This window comes from Achroia grisella, unplaced genomic scaffold, assembly GCF_030625045.1.
Source record: "Achroia grisella isolate CSIRO2021 unplaced genomic scaffold, CSIRO_AGI_Agris_v1 utg1064, whole genome shotgun sequence".
Classification (NCBI taxonomy): domain Eukaryota; kingdom Metazoa; phylum Arthropoda; class Insecta; order Lepidoptera; family Pyralidae; genus Achroia; species Achroia grisella.
In genome coordinates, this window is record NW_026712568.1 from 292,458 (window position 1) to 313,890 (window position 21,433).

The 21,433-nt window shown below is 32.3% G+C and overlaps 1 protein-coding gene across 2 annotated transcripts; it reads right to left on the minus strand.

Moving 5' to 3' along the window:
- Nucleotides 1–1,637: 1,637 nt before the first annotated feature.
- On the minus strand, nt 1,638–21,385 carry LOC131841638 (V-type proton ATPase 116 kDa subunit a 1-like). Of its 2 annotated transcripts, XM_059189966.1 has the most exons (16): nt 21,341–21,385; nt 21,135–21,262; nt 19,653–19,829; nt 19,221–19,381; nt 17,945–18,122; nt 16,629–16,805; nt 8,858–9,070; nt 7,738–7,888; nt 7,306–7,467; nt 6,484–6,692; nt 5,999–6,108; nt 4,923–5,047; nt 4,293–4,528; nt 3,813–4,020; nt 2,768–2,942; nt 1,638–2,677 (listed from the first exon to the last, which is right to left on the minus strand). In XM_059189966.1, exons 2-16 carry the CDS (start codon nt 21,249–21,251, stop codon nt 2,542–2,544), a joined length of 2,535 nt encoding a protein of 844 aa, XP_059045949.1. In that variant the 5' UTR covers nt 21,252–21,262; nt 21,341–21,385; the 3' UTR covers nt 1,638–2,541. The 2 variants fall into 2 exon arrangements, with proteins under 2 accessions (XP_059045949.1, XP_059045954.1); XM_059189971.1 differs by lacking the exon at nt 19,653–19,829.
- Between the last annotated feature and the right edge of the window lie 48 nt (nt 21,386–21,433).

Genomic DNA, 21,433 nt, shown 5'->3' on the forward strand with positions numbered 1-21,433 from the left:
GAGATGATATTAGGTTGTTATTACATAGCAAGCGAGTTGATTAATCACTTATATATATAAGAACCTAATATATATATACACATAAAAATTAATGAACTTAACAGAAACATAGTAATGGTTCCCCTGTTAATATTCATATTGTAGTATGTAATAAATCTTAAAAAAATTAATCATTGATAATTTTTAAGTCTATATTTATCTTCACCAATATGCCTACTTATAGTTAACATAAAAACTATTCAAGGAATTCGAAATTGTAATGTACGAGGGGAAAATAGGCTCAGTAACCCTTGGGATATACGGCCCACCTCAAAACTTAGTTGGGAAACAGTAAATTATTCTACTGCCTGAGGGACCCTAGGGACTGAAGAATAACAGAAGAAGGTAGCGTTAGGCAACGAGTAATCGATTACATTTCAGTGGGGTTTATTTCATTCTCAACCATATTTTGTTCTGCGTTTCATCTAATTTGGTCCACTTAGTTTCCGTTTATATTTTCAAGTTATATACTGTGGTAAACGTTAATTTTATAAGAATTAAACTAATAGTGAGATTTCATCATTTTATATTACAAACAGAATGAACATTATTTATGGTTAATTTTTTTTAGTTAATGTTAGACAGACGAATTCAAGTACATTATAAGTACGAAGTGTAAATAGACTACCTTAATAAAAATAAATACAGACGTTTATAATATATATATATGTATAAACTACACATATAAATAAGATGATGATGATGATGATAATTTTAAAGACCATTAAAAAGATATGCCTCTTTCTAGGTATACTCTTATTTTTATTATTACACGGATAAAAATCTACATTCAATTTCTACAATAATTGCATCCTTGCAAAGCCGGCTCGGGTTCCCTCTACAGAAATACAGTTAAAAAGAAGATACTAGGAAACGTCGTCGTTCGTGAAAGTGACTGACCTTATTGCAGTATGTATATACATATGTTGGCGAACATTACTCTAATGACTAGAATATGTAATAAATATTCCCAAGTCAATCCAAGGTTGCTAAGCATATGTAATAAAACACACAAATAAAGCTGGAATTCTTAATTAATATCAATATTCTTTTACCATTCAAATGTTAAAAGCAGCTATAATTTATATGCGGCACTGACTAATTTCTGCAATTAATAAAGCGAAAGAAACGAATAGAGCACAAAGTACCAACATAATACGGAAAAAACAATGAAGAAAAAAGTATAAAGGGAGTAATCTGTTTTGCAAATTATTCGGAATTTTTCTTGTCCAAATTTAAATCCATTGTCTAATACAAAAAGATGAATATTATTTTGCATCTAATTTGGTACACGATCTTATTACGTTTGTAATACATAATGCATTTTTAAACATGTACATAGTAAAATATCTATTTGCAAGATATCTGAAAAACTAAAAACATCATTGAAACTGTTGTATATATTTATTTATATTATATTTTAGGTACAAATTTGTAAATAATAGACACCTTATACATATGGAATCAAATGTTTAAATTCTTCGCAAATTAATTATATATATTATGTGGTGTAACTCTTTAGTTACACCACATAATATATATAATTAACTCCTATACAAAAATAAAAAAACATTAAAAAGTTTACAAATTTATTTGTGATAACATAAAATTTACTTGTACTCTCTAACAATATGGGGAAATCCCATTTTAAATTCCTTCTATTGAGAATAATTTCGATACAACGTTCTATTCCTGTATGCGGTCAGACCGAGAGAAGGTTGCGATGCATTTGCCTTGCAATATACCGATACACAAAGGCTGTACTAGCAAGCATTGTTTATAACATACACAAAGCATGTAATGTAAGTATGTGGAGGCCGTCGTGTTCAAAGAGAGTATGTTTAATATTGGCGAACAACAGTTTAGTTTTAAGTATATGGTAAATATTGATGAATTAATGTATATCATTAATTACATATACACTTACTTGTAAAATTGAAATAGATTTTATTTTTAAAAGTTATGTGCATTTCCTTTTATTACACTTATATTTTTATAACTACGTTCAATTAAAGTGATACTACTATGTTTAGTTTCACGTTGGAATTCACTTAGGTACATATGTAGTTATAATAATATATGTGACTACATTTAAGTATGGAATAAATTGCGTAAAGTACGCTACTAGTTTCTAAATTTAAAATAATATATATATGTCATAAATAGCCGTGTGTTTTTTTTTTCGAATAACAAATGAAATTAGAAACGGCAAATGCTGTCTATTTAATGGGTCAGCGGTCTAATGCGAGCAGCGCTGACAGCCGCTGCCGGGATTTACTGTCTGACTTCATACGGTCCATTCGTTTGGACTTCATTCTGCATGTCCTATTTCTCTGTGTTATACTGGTATTGTCTTCAACAAACAATAATTAGTAGTTACCGATTCGTTTATCAATTTAAATACATAGGAAAATCTTGCTTAATACAAGTAGTCGTATTTTTTATCCAACAAAAACGCAACCTAAATTAATTATGGCCATCAAATTATATCAACTGATGTGGTTATTCTTGAAGATACGTTTGTCTTTTTTTACAAACGGTATCAATTTTTTCTTCTTCTCCAGACATTAAACCCTTGAAAGAAAAAGGACGAAATGGCCATCCGCCCCCAGAATAAAATTTACTCATAAATTCGACCCTGGAAGATATAATCAGAACATTTTTTATATCAAGCAATTTAACAAATCTTTACAAAATTTTACTCATTGACATGATTTCGCATGCTCACCAATGCAATCTAAGTGTATGAAGAAACGCCGAAAGGCCTTCCATTATTACCAATATAGAAAGAGTGAAAATGGCCCAAATGGCGAATACGACAAATACTTTTATTGATCCCAGTATACTGTGATCACTCAATGCTAATTTTGCGAAAATCATTATCCACAACATTTCTGATAGTTCTGTAACAGAAATAACGTTACTTGTTACGTTAAAAAACCGTAAGTAATAATTTACGTCTATAAATATAGATAGAGCAGTAGTTATTTAAGTGACAGGTATATTACTATTGTATATATCATTTACATCCGTATATTTTGTAGAGGTAGCCTTTGTATAAATATTATATAATACTGTAATAAAATAAATAAGTATATAAATATATATATATATTCATAAACATGGTTAAGTCTGTTTCACCTATTTCAGCCGCCGAGTTGTTTCGCATTCGGTTGCACCTAAGAAAAGGCAGTGAAGATACAGAGTATTGGAATATCATGACAACTGATGATCAAGATGAACTAATTGATTGTTGGTTTACTGTACTGTCTGATGAAACCGTTAAGTTTCCATTCATTTGATTGTATGTATTAGATAAGGTGAGGAAATAGTTGATATACATGGCAGTGTTCTACTACTAGGTGCACTGTTTACCATATACCCGTATACGGATAAAGATGATATATGCCAGCCCACAGATCCACCGTGGATATCATGTTTATATTGTGACTCTGTGGCACGCCTCATACGTTTGACGATTAAGGTATTATATTACCGGCAGTCGTCCAAATTTCGATATTCGACTATATTTCATTTCAATTTTAAGTTTGGGCGTTATTAAAAGTATATTGCAAAAAAACTATACCTTTAAGAAAATAGATTTGTGTCAGAAGCTTGGAAATATGTGCAATGTATTTTTTAATGATTATATGTATTAATATTAAAAATGTCTATTGTTTGGGAATGCAAAAAGAGCCACTTTCATACGAATCTGTTCCATTCATATCAATATACTCAGGTTTGCAAATAAATATTTAAAAATAAGTACTAACGGGCATGAGCCAGTGATAATGCCCATAGTCGTAGATATGAGGCTGTATGCGATATTGTACTCAGAACATACTCAATAGTATGTACGCCCTGGTGAATCATGAGTTCCCCGAAATTCACTTGATATTTTTTCAACTGCGCAACGATATCATTTTCTGACAGCTTATCCGAGTCTCGATGTTGATAGCCACGAAATTTACTAACTGTTTTCTGAAAAGAATTTTGTTAATTCACTCAATTAAAAAGGTTCCGTATTAATTCAAGAAATATTTATAATACTTACCTAAAGTATATATTTGATTAGATTTATTTTTTAATTCACATGATAAATACAAAATATCATTTATCAAACTAAAATAAAGAATAACGAAGGCTGATCAGATCTCAGAAGCAAAATCATAATTTAGATGACAAATATTCTTATATATCTTCTTATATTGCATAGGTTTAAATATTTTTTACCTCATAGAACTTCTACTTACCATAATCTCTTTTGTTTTCCTTTTATTAACGTAATAAATATAACCAGGTGGTCCAAATAACATTATAGGTATGCAGGATAAGGCTATGACTAGCAAAATTGTTTGTACAGTCTGTTGATTTTTGAACATGTATGCTTCGCAATCCTCTTCCACTGGTTTAGTAGTACTTAGTAGCATCATGTCGATAAAGAGGATTAGGATTTGGGGAGCACATCCAGCGCCCGTTAAAAGATCCCCTAAAAGCATAAATGTAAACTTAAATAACATGCTTTTTAGGAGAATAATAAATTTATTACAATCGAGATTAAAATCGAGAGTAATAAGTTAGTACTATAATAATATTAGTATTGATAAGCTTATATTTCCTGAAATTTAAATAAATGTTAGTGAAAACGTAAAGAAAATATTTGCGACTCAATTGTCACAGAATTACTAGTAGTAACTCATATCATATATATATCTATACGATTGATCATCTGATAAATTAATATCTTAAAATCACTTTCATACACCAAATTTGAATAATCTATGTATATATATTAAAAACTGAGACAGAAAACTTAGAATGAATGCCGTCATGAAGACAATGAATAGATAATAGTTGGTATAATTTGTAACCAGTATACTAACCTGATTTACCACTGTATGTGAACCATTTTAAATATATCAAAATCACTAACCAGAGGAAAAGACACATTAGAAATAAAATCTCTGGTATAAATTGCAAGTATATCAGATATTTGCGTTTAAAATATCTATAAAGAAAATAATTTAAGATTAGTTTACACAAATTTATTTGTTAAGTTACTTTCAGAAATCTATCACAGTTTACAATAAATTCATATTATATCCGCTCATCTCTTCTGAGCCATAAAACTGTGAGCGTAACAGCGGACTAAAATTTAATGATATAGATATATACTTCCACTTAATGGTCCGAAATAACAACTAGTTCGATTACAGTATAGCGTAATCATAAAGTAACGTATCTAGATTTTATTTCAAGTATTCTATAAATCAGTTTCTAACTTTTATTTTGGAGTGTTTCATAGACAAGTAATATATAAATTATTTATACACTTATTCCGAATTACTTAATTTGTAAAATATAGTACAAGAGAAGTAAGAGATAGGTAAAGAATAGATGTGGGCTAAAAGAAAATTTTGGTAAAACCCTATATAAAATTGAAGTGAGAGTGAAGAAATAAATAGAAAAATGTATATATATATATTTATATATTATTGTGTGCATAGAAAAGCTTTCTGCTCCGACTAACTTCCATATACCAGTAGGATGCATTATTACTACATTTGTAGCAATATGCAGTAGCAATATATTTGTAATAAATCTGTTTCTATGAAAGCCTTGCAAATGCGTTTCGATTGGAAGGTGGGTTACACTGTAGGTATAATCTCATATAAGAGGATTTCATCGGAGTGATGCATACGCCGCTTTACACATTGTGTATGGGGGTTCATAGAACTCCACGAGTCTATAAGAGCGTCTATCATTTGTTATTAAATAATATATAATAATATTTAGCACAAATAAAACAAATATTATATTTGTTTATTTCTATCAGTTGTAGTGGTATTCTATCAGTACTCAAGTAACCAGAATACAAGCTCTACATAGCTTGGGATTAAATAGAACTGTGTGGATTGTCCTGGGTAATAATTATTAATAACTACCGTAGTAAACTTACATGTAATTGAATAAACTGAGAAAAATTCCGAACATCATGTGAACTATTCCAATTATTATAGACAGTTTCATTTTGATTGAGTTTTCGACCATTATCTTGTTTTTAGCCACCTGAAATATGTAAATAACAAGACATTGTATATATTAATACACTATGATATTCACGAGTAAGAAATGGCATACAAAAACAATATTGACTGCTATTAAATATCTATTGTACATAGTACTACTCCGACAAAAACAAAAACATTATAGTTTTTAATTACTATTTTATTTTAATTTAGATAAAAACAATAAGATAATTTTTTCGTTTATTACGTACTTATATTACAAGTAATCTCATAGAATTAATGGCCTACTTTAGAATTACATTTTAACTACTTAGATATATGCTTTGCAAATTTGCATCACGATACCATGCACTTCTCGTCGTTATAATACTGAAAACAGTACGGTGTGTATAGTGCAGATGAAGCAATCACTTACTTTCCAAATTGGATCTATACCGAATATATAAACTGGTCCCGTTTCATCTTTAGGGTCCAGTTCAATTATTAGATTTGCTGCAATCTGTTCCGCGTTCAGATTGTTGATCCAATAGGCATCCATTACTACTATAGCCTTAGAAAACCAGTCGTTGTATATGAACCCGGCGTACATTGAAAAGGCACCCATCATCGTAATAACGTAACGTCCTAATATTATACAAAGTAATCTAGATTAAATCATTACCCAATTGAAATAATTTTACGTCTTGTTGAAACTAATAGAGGAGTAATGAATATCAAGTACATAAATAATCATCCATTATTCTATTTTTAAATGACTTACTTTCGGAAAACTATTTATAAAGAGGTAACCGAAAATAAGTCATTTCAAAATAAATTAGTAACATCATTATATAAGAAACACTCGATGAGTGAATCATAATATTCGTTTAGATAATTCATTTTACTAAGGTAAGAAAAAGGCGTCTGCAACGTCAGTCAATTTCACTAATCAGCTTGTCTTGTAAGCTGTGTTTCGGTTGTAGGGTGCGGATTAGCCATGAGATTTCAGGATATAAGGATTAGATCTCAGTCTTTTGGAATGTCAAAGTAATGCCATCATAGGTGATCTATCAAGTTCTTTGCAATTACATAAAGAAATCTTACAAGTGGAAATTTGTTCTTTTTTATATGGCGAAGCTATTAATTATTTCAAACTGCAGGTCCAATTCATTATTGATTCTTTTTATATTTAGTTACACAAGTATGACTTAGAGATATGTAAATGCTACAAATAATTTCACTTTCATTGTTGTATCACCTCCGAAGAAAATATTCCAAATTTCATTAGTTGATCTTTGGGCGATGAACTTTTTCTCATTGATTATCATCCAATATCCAAAAAGCAACAATATTATACCATGACACATATCACCGAACATCAAAGAAAATAAAAAGGGAAAAGTGATTATTGTATAGAGTCCTGTAAAGATGGAACAAATTATATTAAAAAAAATCTGATATAAATCTACTTTTATATTACTTATATAAAAGTAGATTTATTTCAGATAAAAAAATGAAATGGAGATTTTATAAACATGAAAGATAAATCAATATCCAATGCTGTAAATAAAAATGAAAATATGGCTTTACCGTAGTTTTGATATTCCGATGTTTCTCGTTTTAAAAAAGTAAAAACATGAAACCATATTTCTAGTTTGTTATTTTTTGAAAACATATATGGATTGGTTACCAGGATTCAATTCTCTGTATGCAGAATCGCCGTAAGCGTTTATTAGCGCTTGAAATCCTTTAGTAAACCTGTTGGTACGATGAAATGTTGGTGGCACTGCGTCAGTATTTCTCTTTGACATGAACGAATGTACATTTGTACCGACCATTTGCTTAAAAAATAAATAAACTCCTATAGTATTTGCAAAATAGCTTTTATCCTCGACTGCATTCGCTTTGATTTATAAATACAGGCTTTAATTGAAATTGACTATCGCATCTCAAAGCGTTCCTATACCAAGTTCCATAATTGGTTAAGCCGTTAAAAAATAAAGAAATAATCGGTTGTATTAAAATTGCTATTCTTTATCTATATACAATCTAGGTTAGGTTAGTGGGTAGGCAAGTCTTATTATATTACTATTAATAAGTAAGTAAGTTAAAATGTAACAGCTTATTATCATAACATAACCTCATCATTTCAGCCTTAGATGGGATATATATGTATTATCAAAAGCATAATATTACTAAGAAAGTTTCTCATCTCATACATCTTTATTTCTTTAGGTCCGTTTAATGGCTAGATACCGAAATTTGGCGTAATATTATATTTCCAATATATTATTTAGTGTTCATAAATACTAATAAAAAACCTAACTTGAGTACCTAATAGTAGATCAATGTTTGTATTCTTTGATGACAGTTACGAAGGTAACTGTTAGCTTTGTCCTTTGTTAGATTGGTATCTAATATGCTCGGAGAAATGGAAGAAAGTGGAATATTTATGTTCAGTACGATTATGGTCGTATGGCGACAATGCCTGACTACTCTTACTAGGATTATGATACAGAATACTACGTCATATAGTATATAGGACACTATGTATCTTAAAAAGGGACATACAATGTAAAAATAGTAAGATTAAAAAACTGTACAGCAGTAACAAGATATTGTAATCATTATTGATATGTTTCATAGTTACCATACCATATCCACACCATATCCATACCACATCATACCATATCTATTAATAATAGACTATTCTGATTTTGATACTACATAATACATGTTTCATAGTCTTAATATTGCTTTTTTTAAATTATTACTTTTAATATTTGTTTATATAATTAATTTCATAATACCGAGCACTTTTTTAGGCCTTCTTGAACTTTGTTTACATCTCTATCCGGTACCCAACATTGACCAATGAGACATTTTTTGGTAATGTCCATATTAAAATAATTTAAATTATGATAAATAGATTTTGACTTTTTCACTTGTATCACCCATGTACGAATCTGACGAGAGATTGTTCTTAAAGTTTTACATCGATGGAAATCGGTTTTTCTTAGTACCTGAAAAAAAAAACAATTTACCATAATATTTACATTTTTAATAATAATATTATTATGATATTCAGAGTACTGTTACTTACTTATCATGACAATGTAATCTTTATTGATACACGTTCTAATATTTTATTTGATAAACAAAAGAGTTCAAAAGAGTTATTTTTTTATATTTTTATTTATATATAAACAAGTTTTGTTTTATTCCGTCATACTCTGGTCAATTATAATAATAAATCGATAAGGAAATAAGGCACAATTGTAGTAAAGGGACTACTCTTCTGTATACAAATAAAGCACGCCCACAGGTTTATCTTGAAATCCCTGGAATTAGTGTCTACATTTTTGAAACATTGTATAAAGGCGAATCACCCTCGTATCCACTTTGGAATATCCATTATGAAATAGTTTTTAGATACTTCTACGGGAATGAAACATAACGGAATCTGCTTCGATCATGCCACCGCTTAACAGAAAGGTAGATGCGTATTATATTGGAGTAAAGAGTTAACTATAAATAATGAAGTTATTGTAGTGTATTATGTGAGTAGTTTGCTGTTTATGTTTTCAATATTACCCTCAACTGTCAATAAAGTAGTATTCATCTTACAAGCTTGTGTTTCACTACATGGTGGCAGCGGGTAAAATAAAATAAATACGTAACAGTGCAAAATATTAATAAAAAGATAAAATTTAGTGTGTATAGCATTAAATATAGTGTCTGTGCCGATTGTATTTAATCAAAATGGAACATGCACGTCCTCCTTCGGAATTACAAGTGGATGGCAATCCCGCCATTAGAGCTGAAACATGGCGGAAATGGTGGCAACAGTTTGCTGTGTTTTTAAAAGCATCGGATGTCAGTAAGGAATCCAAGGATGTGCAGGCGAGCTTGCTGGTGAATCTCATTGGAGCTGAGGGTTATGAAATTTTCTCCACATTTACTTATACAAAAGATGAAAACGCAGAGGATATTGAATGTTTGAAAAATAAATTTGACGTCCATTTTGGAACGAAAGTGAATGTCACGTCCATAAGGTTTAAGTTTTTTACACGCAACCAAGTGGCGGGAGAAACCATAAATCAGTATGTAACTGCATTAAAATTACTCAGTCAGGGTTGTGAATTTGAACATCTGGTCGACGGTTTACTGAGAGATAGAATAGTATGTGGAATCCTAGATAACGTGGTGCGTAACAGGTTACTTCGAGCGGAGGACCTGACGCTTGCGAAGGCGGTACAGATTTGTGAGGCGGCCGAGATGTCTAAAGAGGAACGTAGACAGATCGAGATGGCGACATCGTCGGGGGCGCGTGTGGATGCGGTGTACGGCGGCGGCGCGGGCTCGAGCCGCGGCCGGCGACGCCAGCGCGGGCGCCGCGGCGGCGGCGGCGACGGCGGCCGGCCACACGAGCGAGCCGCGGGCGGCACTCCTTGTAGGCGTTGTGGAAATACCTACTGTGACGATGCGCAGCGGTGTCCGGCGCTGAGATCTACTTGTTTCGTATGCAACGGGCGAGGTCATTTCGCTCGGGTGTGCTCGAATAAAGTGATAGGCGAGAGGGTGTATACGATGAGTGCTACGATGTCAGATTCGAGTGATGAAGTGTTATACGTAAATATGGTAAATGTGTCTAAAGAGAAAAAATATGTGCCAAACGAGTGGACAGAAATTATTGACTTTAATGGTAAGCGTATTATTTTTAAATTAGACACAGGTGCAATGATAAATGTATTGTCGAAGTTGGACTTTGACCGATTGGGAATACATCCGAATAGTATTTTGTCATATAATAAAAAAGTGTTGTCGTACACGGGCAATATAGTTCCCGTAATTGGCAAATGTAATTTACAAATTAATTTTAAAAATAAATTGTATAATTTAAAATTTGTTATCGCAGATATGCAATGTCAAAATATACTGGGTTTAAACGCATGTTTGCAAATAGGAGCCGTTCAAAGAATAAATACTTTAAATATTGATAATTACTCGGATTTGTTTCACGGTCTAGGTAAGCAACCGGGGAAACACAAAATTATATTGGATAATCGTATCACTCCCGTTATCTGTCCTACTCGCCGAATCCCTCTCGGTATGAGAGACAAGTTGTTTACTGAGTTGAAAAGAATGGAGAAGTTAGGAGTCGTAAGGAAGGTGAGTCATCCTACCGACTGGGTGAATGCCATTGTCATAGCTGCAAAGAAAAAACGGTGATATACGTGTATGCTTGGATCCGCGTGCTCTGAACCGTGCGGTGCGGCGCGCGCACTACTCGCTGCCGACCGTGACCGAGGTGGCGGCGCGGCTGCGCGGCGCCACCCACTTCAGCGTGCTGGACGCGCGTTGCGGGTTCTGGATGCTGGAGCTGGACGAGGCCAGTGCTGACCTCTGTACCTTCGGCACCCCTTTCGGTAGGTACCAATTTTTGAGACTACCTTATGGTATCAATTGTGCACCAGAATTATTTCATAGTATGATGAGACAGCACCTCGAAAATATAGAAGGAATCGAATCATTCATAGATGATATTGTAGTTTGGGGATCTAGTGAACAGGAACACAATGTCAGACTAGAAAAATTACTTCAGAAAGCTAAACAAATAGGGATTCGGTTTAATAAAGAAAAATGTAAATTTAACGTAAAGGAGGTTACTTACTTAGGGCATGTTTTTGATAAGCATGGTATGAGGCCTGATAGTATTAAAGTGAAAGCCATAGTCGATATGCCTGTACCGAAAGACAGAAAAGGTCTTGAAAGATTTTTAGGTATGGTGAATTATCTTTCTAAATTTATTCCGAACTATTCTGAAAGTGTTGTGGTGTTACGAACGCTTCTAAAGAGAGATTCGGAGTGGATATGGGGACCTGAACATACGAACGCAATAAATAAATTAAAAAGTTTAATCACGTCTGTCCCAGTCCTCGCGCTGTATTCGAACCGAATACCTATAGTTGTGTCAGTAGACGCGAGCGCGGAAGCGTTGGGTGGCGTGGTACTGCAGGCAGGCCGGCCGGTCGAGTTCGCGTCACTCACACTCACCGATACACAACGGCGCTACGCACAAATTGAAAAAGAAATGCTGGCTATCGTATTTGCGTGTGAACGCTTCCATCAGTATATCTTTGGTAGAAACGATGTTACTATCCAGACGGATCATAAGCCGTTAGAAGCGATATTTAAAAAATCGTTATCTTCTGTGCCGGCGCGTCTACAGCGCATGATGTTACGTATACAAAATTACGATTTCAAAGTTGTCTATACGCCCGGGAAATATATGTACATAGCGGACACCTTATCACGTGCCGCGCTCCCTGTACTTATGCATGAACGTATTAATGACGAATTAGAAGCACAAACATGTTTTATGTTACAAAATTTACAGTACAGTGATAAAAAACTAGATTCAATAAGAGATCAATTAAAAAATGACCAGCTGGCTCAAACTTTGATTTATTATATTAATAATGGATGGCCGCGAAATAAAAATAACGTGAAACCAGAAGTACGTTTGCTATGGTCATACAGGGATAGTTTAGAGTATATAGAAAATTTAATTCTTAAAGACGATCGCGTATACATTCCGTGTACATTGAGAGACGATATGTTGCGCCGCATACATGAGGGACATTTAGGCATCGACCGGTGCAAGCGTCGCGCGCGTGAGGTGATGTTCTGGCCCGGCATGTCGCGCGATGTGGAGCGCGTCGTGCGCGACTGTGTCGCGTGCGCGGTGCATGCGCCGCGACCATTGCGGGAACCGATGGTACCGCATTCTATTCCTAAATTACCATGGAATAAGTTAGGGTCGGACATATTTGAATATAAAAAGAAATATTATCTTATTTTAGTAGATTATTTTTCGAACTATGTCGAAGTTAATAAAATTAATTCAATTGGAAGTACGTGTGTTATCGGAGCAATGAAAGAGCAATTTTGTAGGCACGGTATACCAAAATTTTTAATAACGGACAACGGACCGGCTTACTCTTCTAAACAATTTAAACAGTTTTTGACCGATTGGGATATTGTCCATACCACGTCATCCCCCTTATATGCACAATCTAATGGAAAAAGTGAACGTATGATACGTACGGTAAAAAATATGTTAAAAAAATGCGATGATTCGGACCATGATTTTCAGTTGAGCTTCTTAAATTTGAGATCCGCACCTAGGGATTCTGTGGATTCACCTGCCCAAATTTTAATGGGAAGACGTTTAAACACCCGTCTTCCAATTTACGAATCGCTGTTATCCGAAAAAGTAGACAACAAGGTTAATTTTGATAATTTGGTAAACAAACAGAAAATGCAGAAGTCAGCCTATGATAGACGGGCAAGGAATAAGGAACTTCCCAGCCTACAACAAAATGTTTTATGAAAGTGGTACAAACAAGCACAGGAGCCGCGGTCGTACATATTGGAAGATGGTGTCGGTCGTAGGTATAGGCGTAATCGTCGTCATATAATCTGCAGACAGCGGCGTACAGTGGGCGAGCAAACAACACACACAGGTACGAATAGTCCAGACGGTATGGCAGATAAAAAATATACAGGAAAAGGGCTGACGACTCCTATATCCAGTACTGCAACATCGTCAGATGCGGAGGTGAGTCCTTACCTGCCAGAAAATGCTACACAGACACGCGTTTCTAATCATACACGTACTACATTCACTTTACCGAGCTCTCATGATACGCAATTTGTAACCATTAGAAAGAAGGCGAGTAAGGATAAGAAAACCTTAGATTAATTTTATTTATAATTTTGAAAATTAGTGAGTTTTGTATAAGTTTGTTAACAATTTAGTATCGGAACAATAAGTTTATATAAAACATGTTTAATAACCTAGTTACTTTTCAGTGCCATTTAAGTAAATATTAAAATGTATTCACAAGGCATATTATTGTAATAATATATTACTTACTAGTAGATATTACTACTAATTTAATAAAGTTTTGCATATATAGTTAACTATTAATGTTATTTTAAAATATGGCTACTACATATATTTGTAAAGCATATGTTGGTACCTTAGCACCTTAAATACCTACTCATTGTGTAACTAGCATCTATGTATCTTATACTTCCTAAGGGGAAAGATGTAGTGTATTATGTGAGTAGTTTACTGTTTATGTTTTCAATATTACCCTCAACTGTCAATAAAGTAGTATTCATCTTACAAGCTTGTGTTTCACTACAGTTATACTATGCTTTTAAGTATTAATTTTAAGCTAAATTTAAGTATTAATAGCGACTAACTACTAAAAGTTTACAAAGTAGTATCTATAATAATAATAAATCATAATAAATATACCTGTAATGGACAATGGAATTTGTGGATAAGCTATTAGAAAGTATATACCTATATATTTTACATATATAAGATGAATTATGTTGCAGATGGGCATATGGGCAGATCCAATTATTTTATATATAAATTAAATATTGTTAATTTTATAACCATGTAATAGTTCCATTTAATAAGATGGTTTTTATCATTGAATAAATAATATACGAATATGGGTTGCTGTCGTTTTATATTGAATCCGATAGTATGCCATAATAATAGCAGAAATGTCATAAAGAGTATCTACCAACATCTGTATATGTTAGACAATATATAGATTCATAAAACACATGAGTTGACGAGACAAATTCTGGTTTTAAAACACACAACTAAGAAATAAAAGTAAAAAAAGATTTAAGAGATTAAGAAATATTATAATAATTTATTTAAAATTAAGGAAATACTTTGGACACTATTATCGCTCAATATTCATTATGTAAAAAACCATTAAATTTGAAAGAAATACTATTTCAAGCATTAGTTATTTACTGCTAAATGTTGTAGTGGGTGGGTCTGTAAATTTTTCGACATATTTTTTTTTATTCAATTTTTTTTTTGATACTCCGTATAATAATATAATATAATACGGTCTAACCGGTCCATCCGGCGTCCAACCCGGCGTTTTTCTCTGCAAAGCAGTTGTTAACAAAGGTGATTGCCTACTTATTTGTCGAAAATATCTGTTCCCCGAGAGCAGTTTTTATATGAGTTAAATAGAAATGTGAATAGAAATCGCTTGAGGCTAGATCTGGTGAGTAATGTGGACATACAAACTGTAGAAACCGTAATTCGTGGATTTTTGCTATGGGAACCGTTGAGGTGCGAGACGGCGCGGCGCGTTGTTTTGTTGAAAGAAGATTTTCTTTTTCTGCAAATGTTCTTGTTTTTTCGCAATTTCTGCCTTCAGCTTGTTAATTCATAATACTAGTACGTTCCTGTAATGATTTTCCTTTTGGAAGATTATTAAAATTAACATTTTTCCTTTCTTTTTGATACGGCTTTCCCTTTGCAGTCCTCTGTTTTGATTGTTTATTTTTCTTTGTTTCACACGTATGATGGTATATCCAAGTTTTATTTTAAATTGATCAGTGCCAAAACACGAATTTATTGCGGCTGCTTTTTGAATTAACTGCGACAACAGAGCCTTGGAAATATTTATTCGAACACGGTTTTCATGAGTCTTATGTGAACAAAAGCGTAACCCAATGCTTGGACAGCTTTCTCATGTCTAAATCTTGATTGAACATGTGATAGACATGTTTGTAAATTATAATTAGCTCTGCTATCTCTTCTATTTTAATTCGGTGGTCGTCTAACACTATTTGGTAAACTTTAGTAAGGTTATCGTCAGTAGTTGCAGTTTTCGGTCGTCCTCAAAGTTCATCGTCTTCCAAGCCCTTGCTTGCCCTTTAAATTCAGCTGCCCAGAAATTTACTGTTACAAATGATGGTGCAGAGTTCCCATACACAGAGTCCATCTCATCTTAGATTTGCGTAGGCGTATTGCCATTCCAAATTAAATTTAATAATAGTAAAAATAGTAAATATAATAAAAATTTAGTAAAAATAGCTTGATACCCAATTTTAATCATTTTCACAAGAACACTCAGATCGACTCACCGTAACGACTGTCAACTAAAATGGCCGAAATTATGGTGAATAATTGTGGAAAGATGCACAACTACGTTTACTAGCTTTTTTGTGGAGTGCCGCTAACTTTGGGTTGACGTCGGAAACTTTTATAAATCCAGGTATATTACGAATGCTGTTGAGTGAATTATTTTATTTATAATTTATATTTACGACGTTGTTCTTTGAAGTTTTAACAAAGGAAGAAGAAACTAAGAACTAGCTTATGTTACGTCTCAATAGTAAAAGATACTGAAATTTAGGTAGGCATGTTAATCTAGATTCACAAAATCGATAAATATTTTGTATTGCTGATTTACTCTTTTAATTTGTTAATCTTTAGATATATATACGTAAAATGCTTTAACTCGATCCCTACACTTAACCCATATTTTTTAAAGATATTTTGTGTGGTATATTTTAGGTGGTTACTAAGTGTACATTATTTGATACATTAAGATTTAGCCGAGCAATCAATGTATGATTTCTAAATGTATATTGTAACTAACATATAAATAATGTCATCATCAAATAATAGATGAGAGCATATCTGTCTTAGATCATATCTTAAACGTTTTAACGCCTTACTTGTTCGATGTCAAGAAGTCTAGTACCCAATTTTTCAAGCATATCTGTTCTTTCTTCATATGTTTTAGGACAAGAGTATACATTGACACGAAATCCGCTACATACTTTTTGCATACGGAGTTTCAGCTCTTCTCCTTGACAAATAGCTAAGAATGCAACCTTTCTAATTTCTTTAATCTGAAACGATATTTTATTATTACGCAAGTTCTAAATGCAATTACATTAAAGGACGGCCCTTTGAAGCAACATCTAGGTCGTAGTTCTAAGAACTATTGATTTCCTTCTACTTGTAATGCGATGAAGCCTGTAGTGCACCATGAATCAATGCAACCAATATTAATAATTCCCTCTGTGTTGCTATGTGGTGTAATTACTTTTGACTTTATTATTTTGATTATGTAAATGGAACGCATAATTATTTGATTTAAATATCTTCAATGTGACACCATATCATGAATGGTATGGTGAAACTATGTTAGTTCGGACTATTAGAAGAATACTGGATGACACAAAGACAATATTTTTATATTATATACAGATAATACCATAGAATAGGAATATTTGGCTACAGTTCCAAATTATAATAATAATAATAGAATAGAAGCTTTCCAATTAAAAATCGGCCATATTAAAAATGTTGACGGAAGAGAAGAAAAACGAAAGATATTGCTTGGACAAAATATTAAAGTCAATAAAAAAGATTTCAATTCGGCTGTTCTATTCTATATGACCGTTATAGTATATATATTCACCAATTGATTTGAATGGTTTTTGAAATTTGTTTTCGTTCTCACAAGTATATTTCATTCTCATAATGATTGATTTTATCATTCTTATTTAATATTAAAAATGAGTATTTTTAACTATTCAGAATATATTGAGGTATATATTAGTTGCAAGTACAATCTTTCATGCAGGAAATAATATGCATGTAAATTGAAACAAAGAGAATGAGAAACACCGCACATTCGCCAGTTTTCTTTTGATAATAATAAAATATCTGATTCTTTTGGACATCTGATTATCGAGCAAAATCATAATGTAAACATAGAATTAATGAACATTTTTACATTTTAAACGTGTATTAATAAATAAACAAGATATTAATAAAATCAGTGAACAAAATTAAGGAAAGTGAAAACATGAATTATCCGCAGAAACTATCGCGAAGGCTGAACAGAAAAATAGTAAAATGCATTACAATTGCGTGAGCTGGCTTTCCCGCGCTAAATCGCGCGCGATCATGATTGCGTGTGAAAGAATATGTAGTGTAAAGGCAGCTAATTATAGAAAGTCCGCATTAAAACTCCTCTTACCGACATTGGTTCCTTGAATATTCTGTCCTGAGATGCCTGTCGAAAGTATATATTTCCACGGGAGATCCTCCATAACATCATTTCGAAGTGAAAACATCTCTTTCGTCTCACTACTCCCGCAAGAACCATCAATTGACCCCCAAAGCCAATATCACCAGCACCAGCGGTTGTATTTTTTCTATAAAAGGCATATATTTTGAATAAGTTTTTTTTAACTTTAACTATGATATGCAATCTTATAATATATAAGAAAAATCGTGTTTTCTTTCTACGTTGTTTGTCTGCGATGGAACCCTAGTACCTTAACCGATTTATTACTATCTACTGAACTGATTTTGATTAAATAGCTTTAAAAGTAGAGTATATTATATAAAAAGTTGTGTATAGGTGTAACAGTTTGAAAATAGGTTATTATCTGTTTTTTGTACACCTAAGTAATACGTGTGGCCATAATTTTTAATCTTTATTTTTTAATAACATAATTTTTAATTTTACTTTCTTTATGATTTGGAATTAAGAAATACATGCAACTTAAAATTTATACTCTTCTACCATCAACCCCTATTTTTAATAGCGATATTAATTTGTATGGGAAAACAATGTTTGTTTTGTGATCGTACTTAACTTGCAAAAATATTAATAACATTAATGCAGTGCAAATGTAAGTTTTGTTTAATCTTACTAATGTAAACAGGAAAGTTTGCGAGGACGGGTGGAAGCTTGTTACTCGTTCACGTGAAAACTACTCAACGGATTCCAACGAAATTTTGGACTAATAGTTAAATTACATTTTTACTAAAAATTCATGAGAGAAATCGCCGCAGGATTCTAAGAGCATTTAGGACACCAATATGCGTATGTAAAGGAGGTCAAAATCAATATTTATTAATATAGGACATTCTTTATGAAAGTCATAATTTAATTTATTTAACAATTTTTGCTATTCAGTTCCGATAAAATTGTTATTCCTACTTCAGCTACAATTGTTGTTTTCTATAAGAATGCAATAACAATCAACTATTAATTACTAGTAAACCCTAGTGGATTACTAGTAACTGATAGTCCGTCTGCTTTATACAAAATCAATTGTGATACACTGACTATATTGAAATAAAATAATTGAGGAATATTATCGTTTTAGAACCTTACATATTAACTATGTAAAGGTTTTACGTAGATTACTTTTGGTAAAAACCTAAGCAAGTTTTCAAATTCATAATAGGTAACAGTATTGCTTATTATTTTTATACTAATATATCTATTTATGTATTCTTACTTAGAAAAAAATGATTCTCTTCTCAACTCAGCGTCTCCCAGCATTGGTCCGACGTGCTCTAAGACATAATACATTTCAGACATCTTAACGTAGTTTTTCATTAAATTTGATTCATTTGTTGACATTTCCATAATGTCGCCTTCCCACTTGTCCAACATATTCTGTGCATCAGAATTTAAATCATAATTAAAAAATATTTACCATAAATTTATGGGTTTAATACCCTATTAACTATAATAATGTATATTAAATACGAAAGTTTAAGAATAATTATGATTAAAAGAGTTTACGTCATATTTGGGCCCATTTTAATATTGACAATAGGTAACCCAAATTGATTTAGTACTTTCTATACATTGGATGGATGTCGAATTATATTTTAATGTACTTAATTAATTTATTAGTTTGATATAGAATTAGGACTTCATTCACCTCATATGTAAGCATCTCATTTGGTTGTAAGGCTTGAGGTTCAGTTTTCAAGTGAGGTATATGAATACTATCTTTCAATATTTCGTCTTCCATAAACCTTAGTTTCCGTTCCATTTCCGCGCATCGACACATTTCTGACACATAACTTTTCTGAAATGGCTGAACATCGGGATTCATCTAAAGATGTAAGAAAACAGTTATTTTCAAGAAACCCGTCTCAGCTTTGTACGGTTAAGACTAGACTTGACTACACAATATCGACATTTCTATTTATAATGTTAGTTACCATCCAACAAATCAACGGAACGGAGACGTTTTTCTATGTAGCAAAGTATAAGCCTTCTCTTATAATATATACACGAACAAAGGAAAGTCATGTCACCATTTAATTAACTTACTACCTTATTTTTAAACTTTCGCGTTTGGTACACCTTATTATTATAGTTAAACGGGTTTGAACACGAATCATTTTATGGTAAATAAAGGTATTTACCTCTCTCGATGATTCGACTAGGTTGCACTAACCGTGTTTACGAGCTGACTCATCCGTTTTAAATTATACTTGTTAAAACCTGTTTAAGTATATTAATAATGTGAACTGAATACCTTCAATGTGGTGCATTAATTTCAGGGGTTACTTCATTTACAAAGGAATGGTGACAATGATATTTTAACAGAAATTAAAACAACTAGAAATTTTGTTTGAAACTGTGTCGAAGTCATTGTCTATAAAAAGTAAGCTCAGATAGCAGCCTTATTTTAAATTATTAAGTGCAATAATTGAATAGCATCATAGTGTTTCGTTTGCGTGCTTAGACACGATATTATCAACTTCTACAAGTGATTATGACGGTCTAAGTTGTTGCCACATGATTCCGGGTCATCCTAGATCAGATAGATATCGTGAGAGCAAACTATTTCATTTTGCTAGGACGTAGCGAACTACTACTCTTTGGACAACAATACGATACATTATTATTAAATCAGTTGCATCTAACATAGATAAGACTATATTATTAAATCCATGTATTTTTCATTCGAATATCGAGGATAGTACCTTAGAATTGATTATGACTATACGAGTTTTATAAATTCTGTAAGGTCATCGATCTATGGTGCATCGATGCCTCTATATTGCATTTCGTGACATGAAAATATTATATTATAGTGAATTCATGGATGGTGATAATTTAAAAGCTAATAATAAACACTACTTTGTTATAAGTGGAATAATAGTTTCATATCCAGGAATGATAAAGCTACATTAGCTACACTACAACCAATGTTATATGAATGCTATTAATAAAATATGTGATGGCAGAAGGTGTGCACTCAGGATAGTCTAAAGCTACTGAGCTAGCTATTTACTACAAGTCCTCTTGGTTTCTCCTTGTAGTGCGCTCATATTTATATGGCATGATTACAATTTTGAGTAAATGCATGAGTTGCTAACAATTACTTTATAATAAAAAAATGGCTTACATCCAGAAACTGACAACAGCCTAAATCTCCAAGATAAGACATCGTTTCAAACGCTACTTCGGGTTGGATGTATGTATCAAACAGTGACATAGGGTCACTTCTCAACATACAACCCATTTTTATTTAGTCTGAAAAAGAGTGGGATTTTAAAATGTCGATTTACAATGTCAAAACACATGTAATATAAATGTATAGGTATTTCTTACAACAGTTTCCAAATTCATGTACTGAAACAATAATGACAGCGGGTGTTCTGTCAAGATTAAAATTATTTTGTTTTATATTATAATAGTTTATTT

Bases quoted from the DNA above. Each gene is read 5' to 3' on its own strand.
- LOC131841638 (XM_059189966.1), bottom strand. From the start codon at position 21,251: ATGGGTTGTATGTTGAGAAGTGACCCTATGTCACTGTTTGATACATAC. The intron at 6,109-6,483 runs GTAAGTGATTGC...TACATATTTCAG, and splicing joins GTATAGATCCAATTTGGAAA to GTGGCTAAAAACAAGATAAT. The intron at 2,943-3,812 runs GTTAGTACTTAT...TTTCTGTTACAG, and splicing joins ATTATCACTGGCTCATGCCC to AACTATCAGAAATGTTGTGG.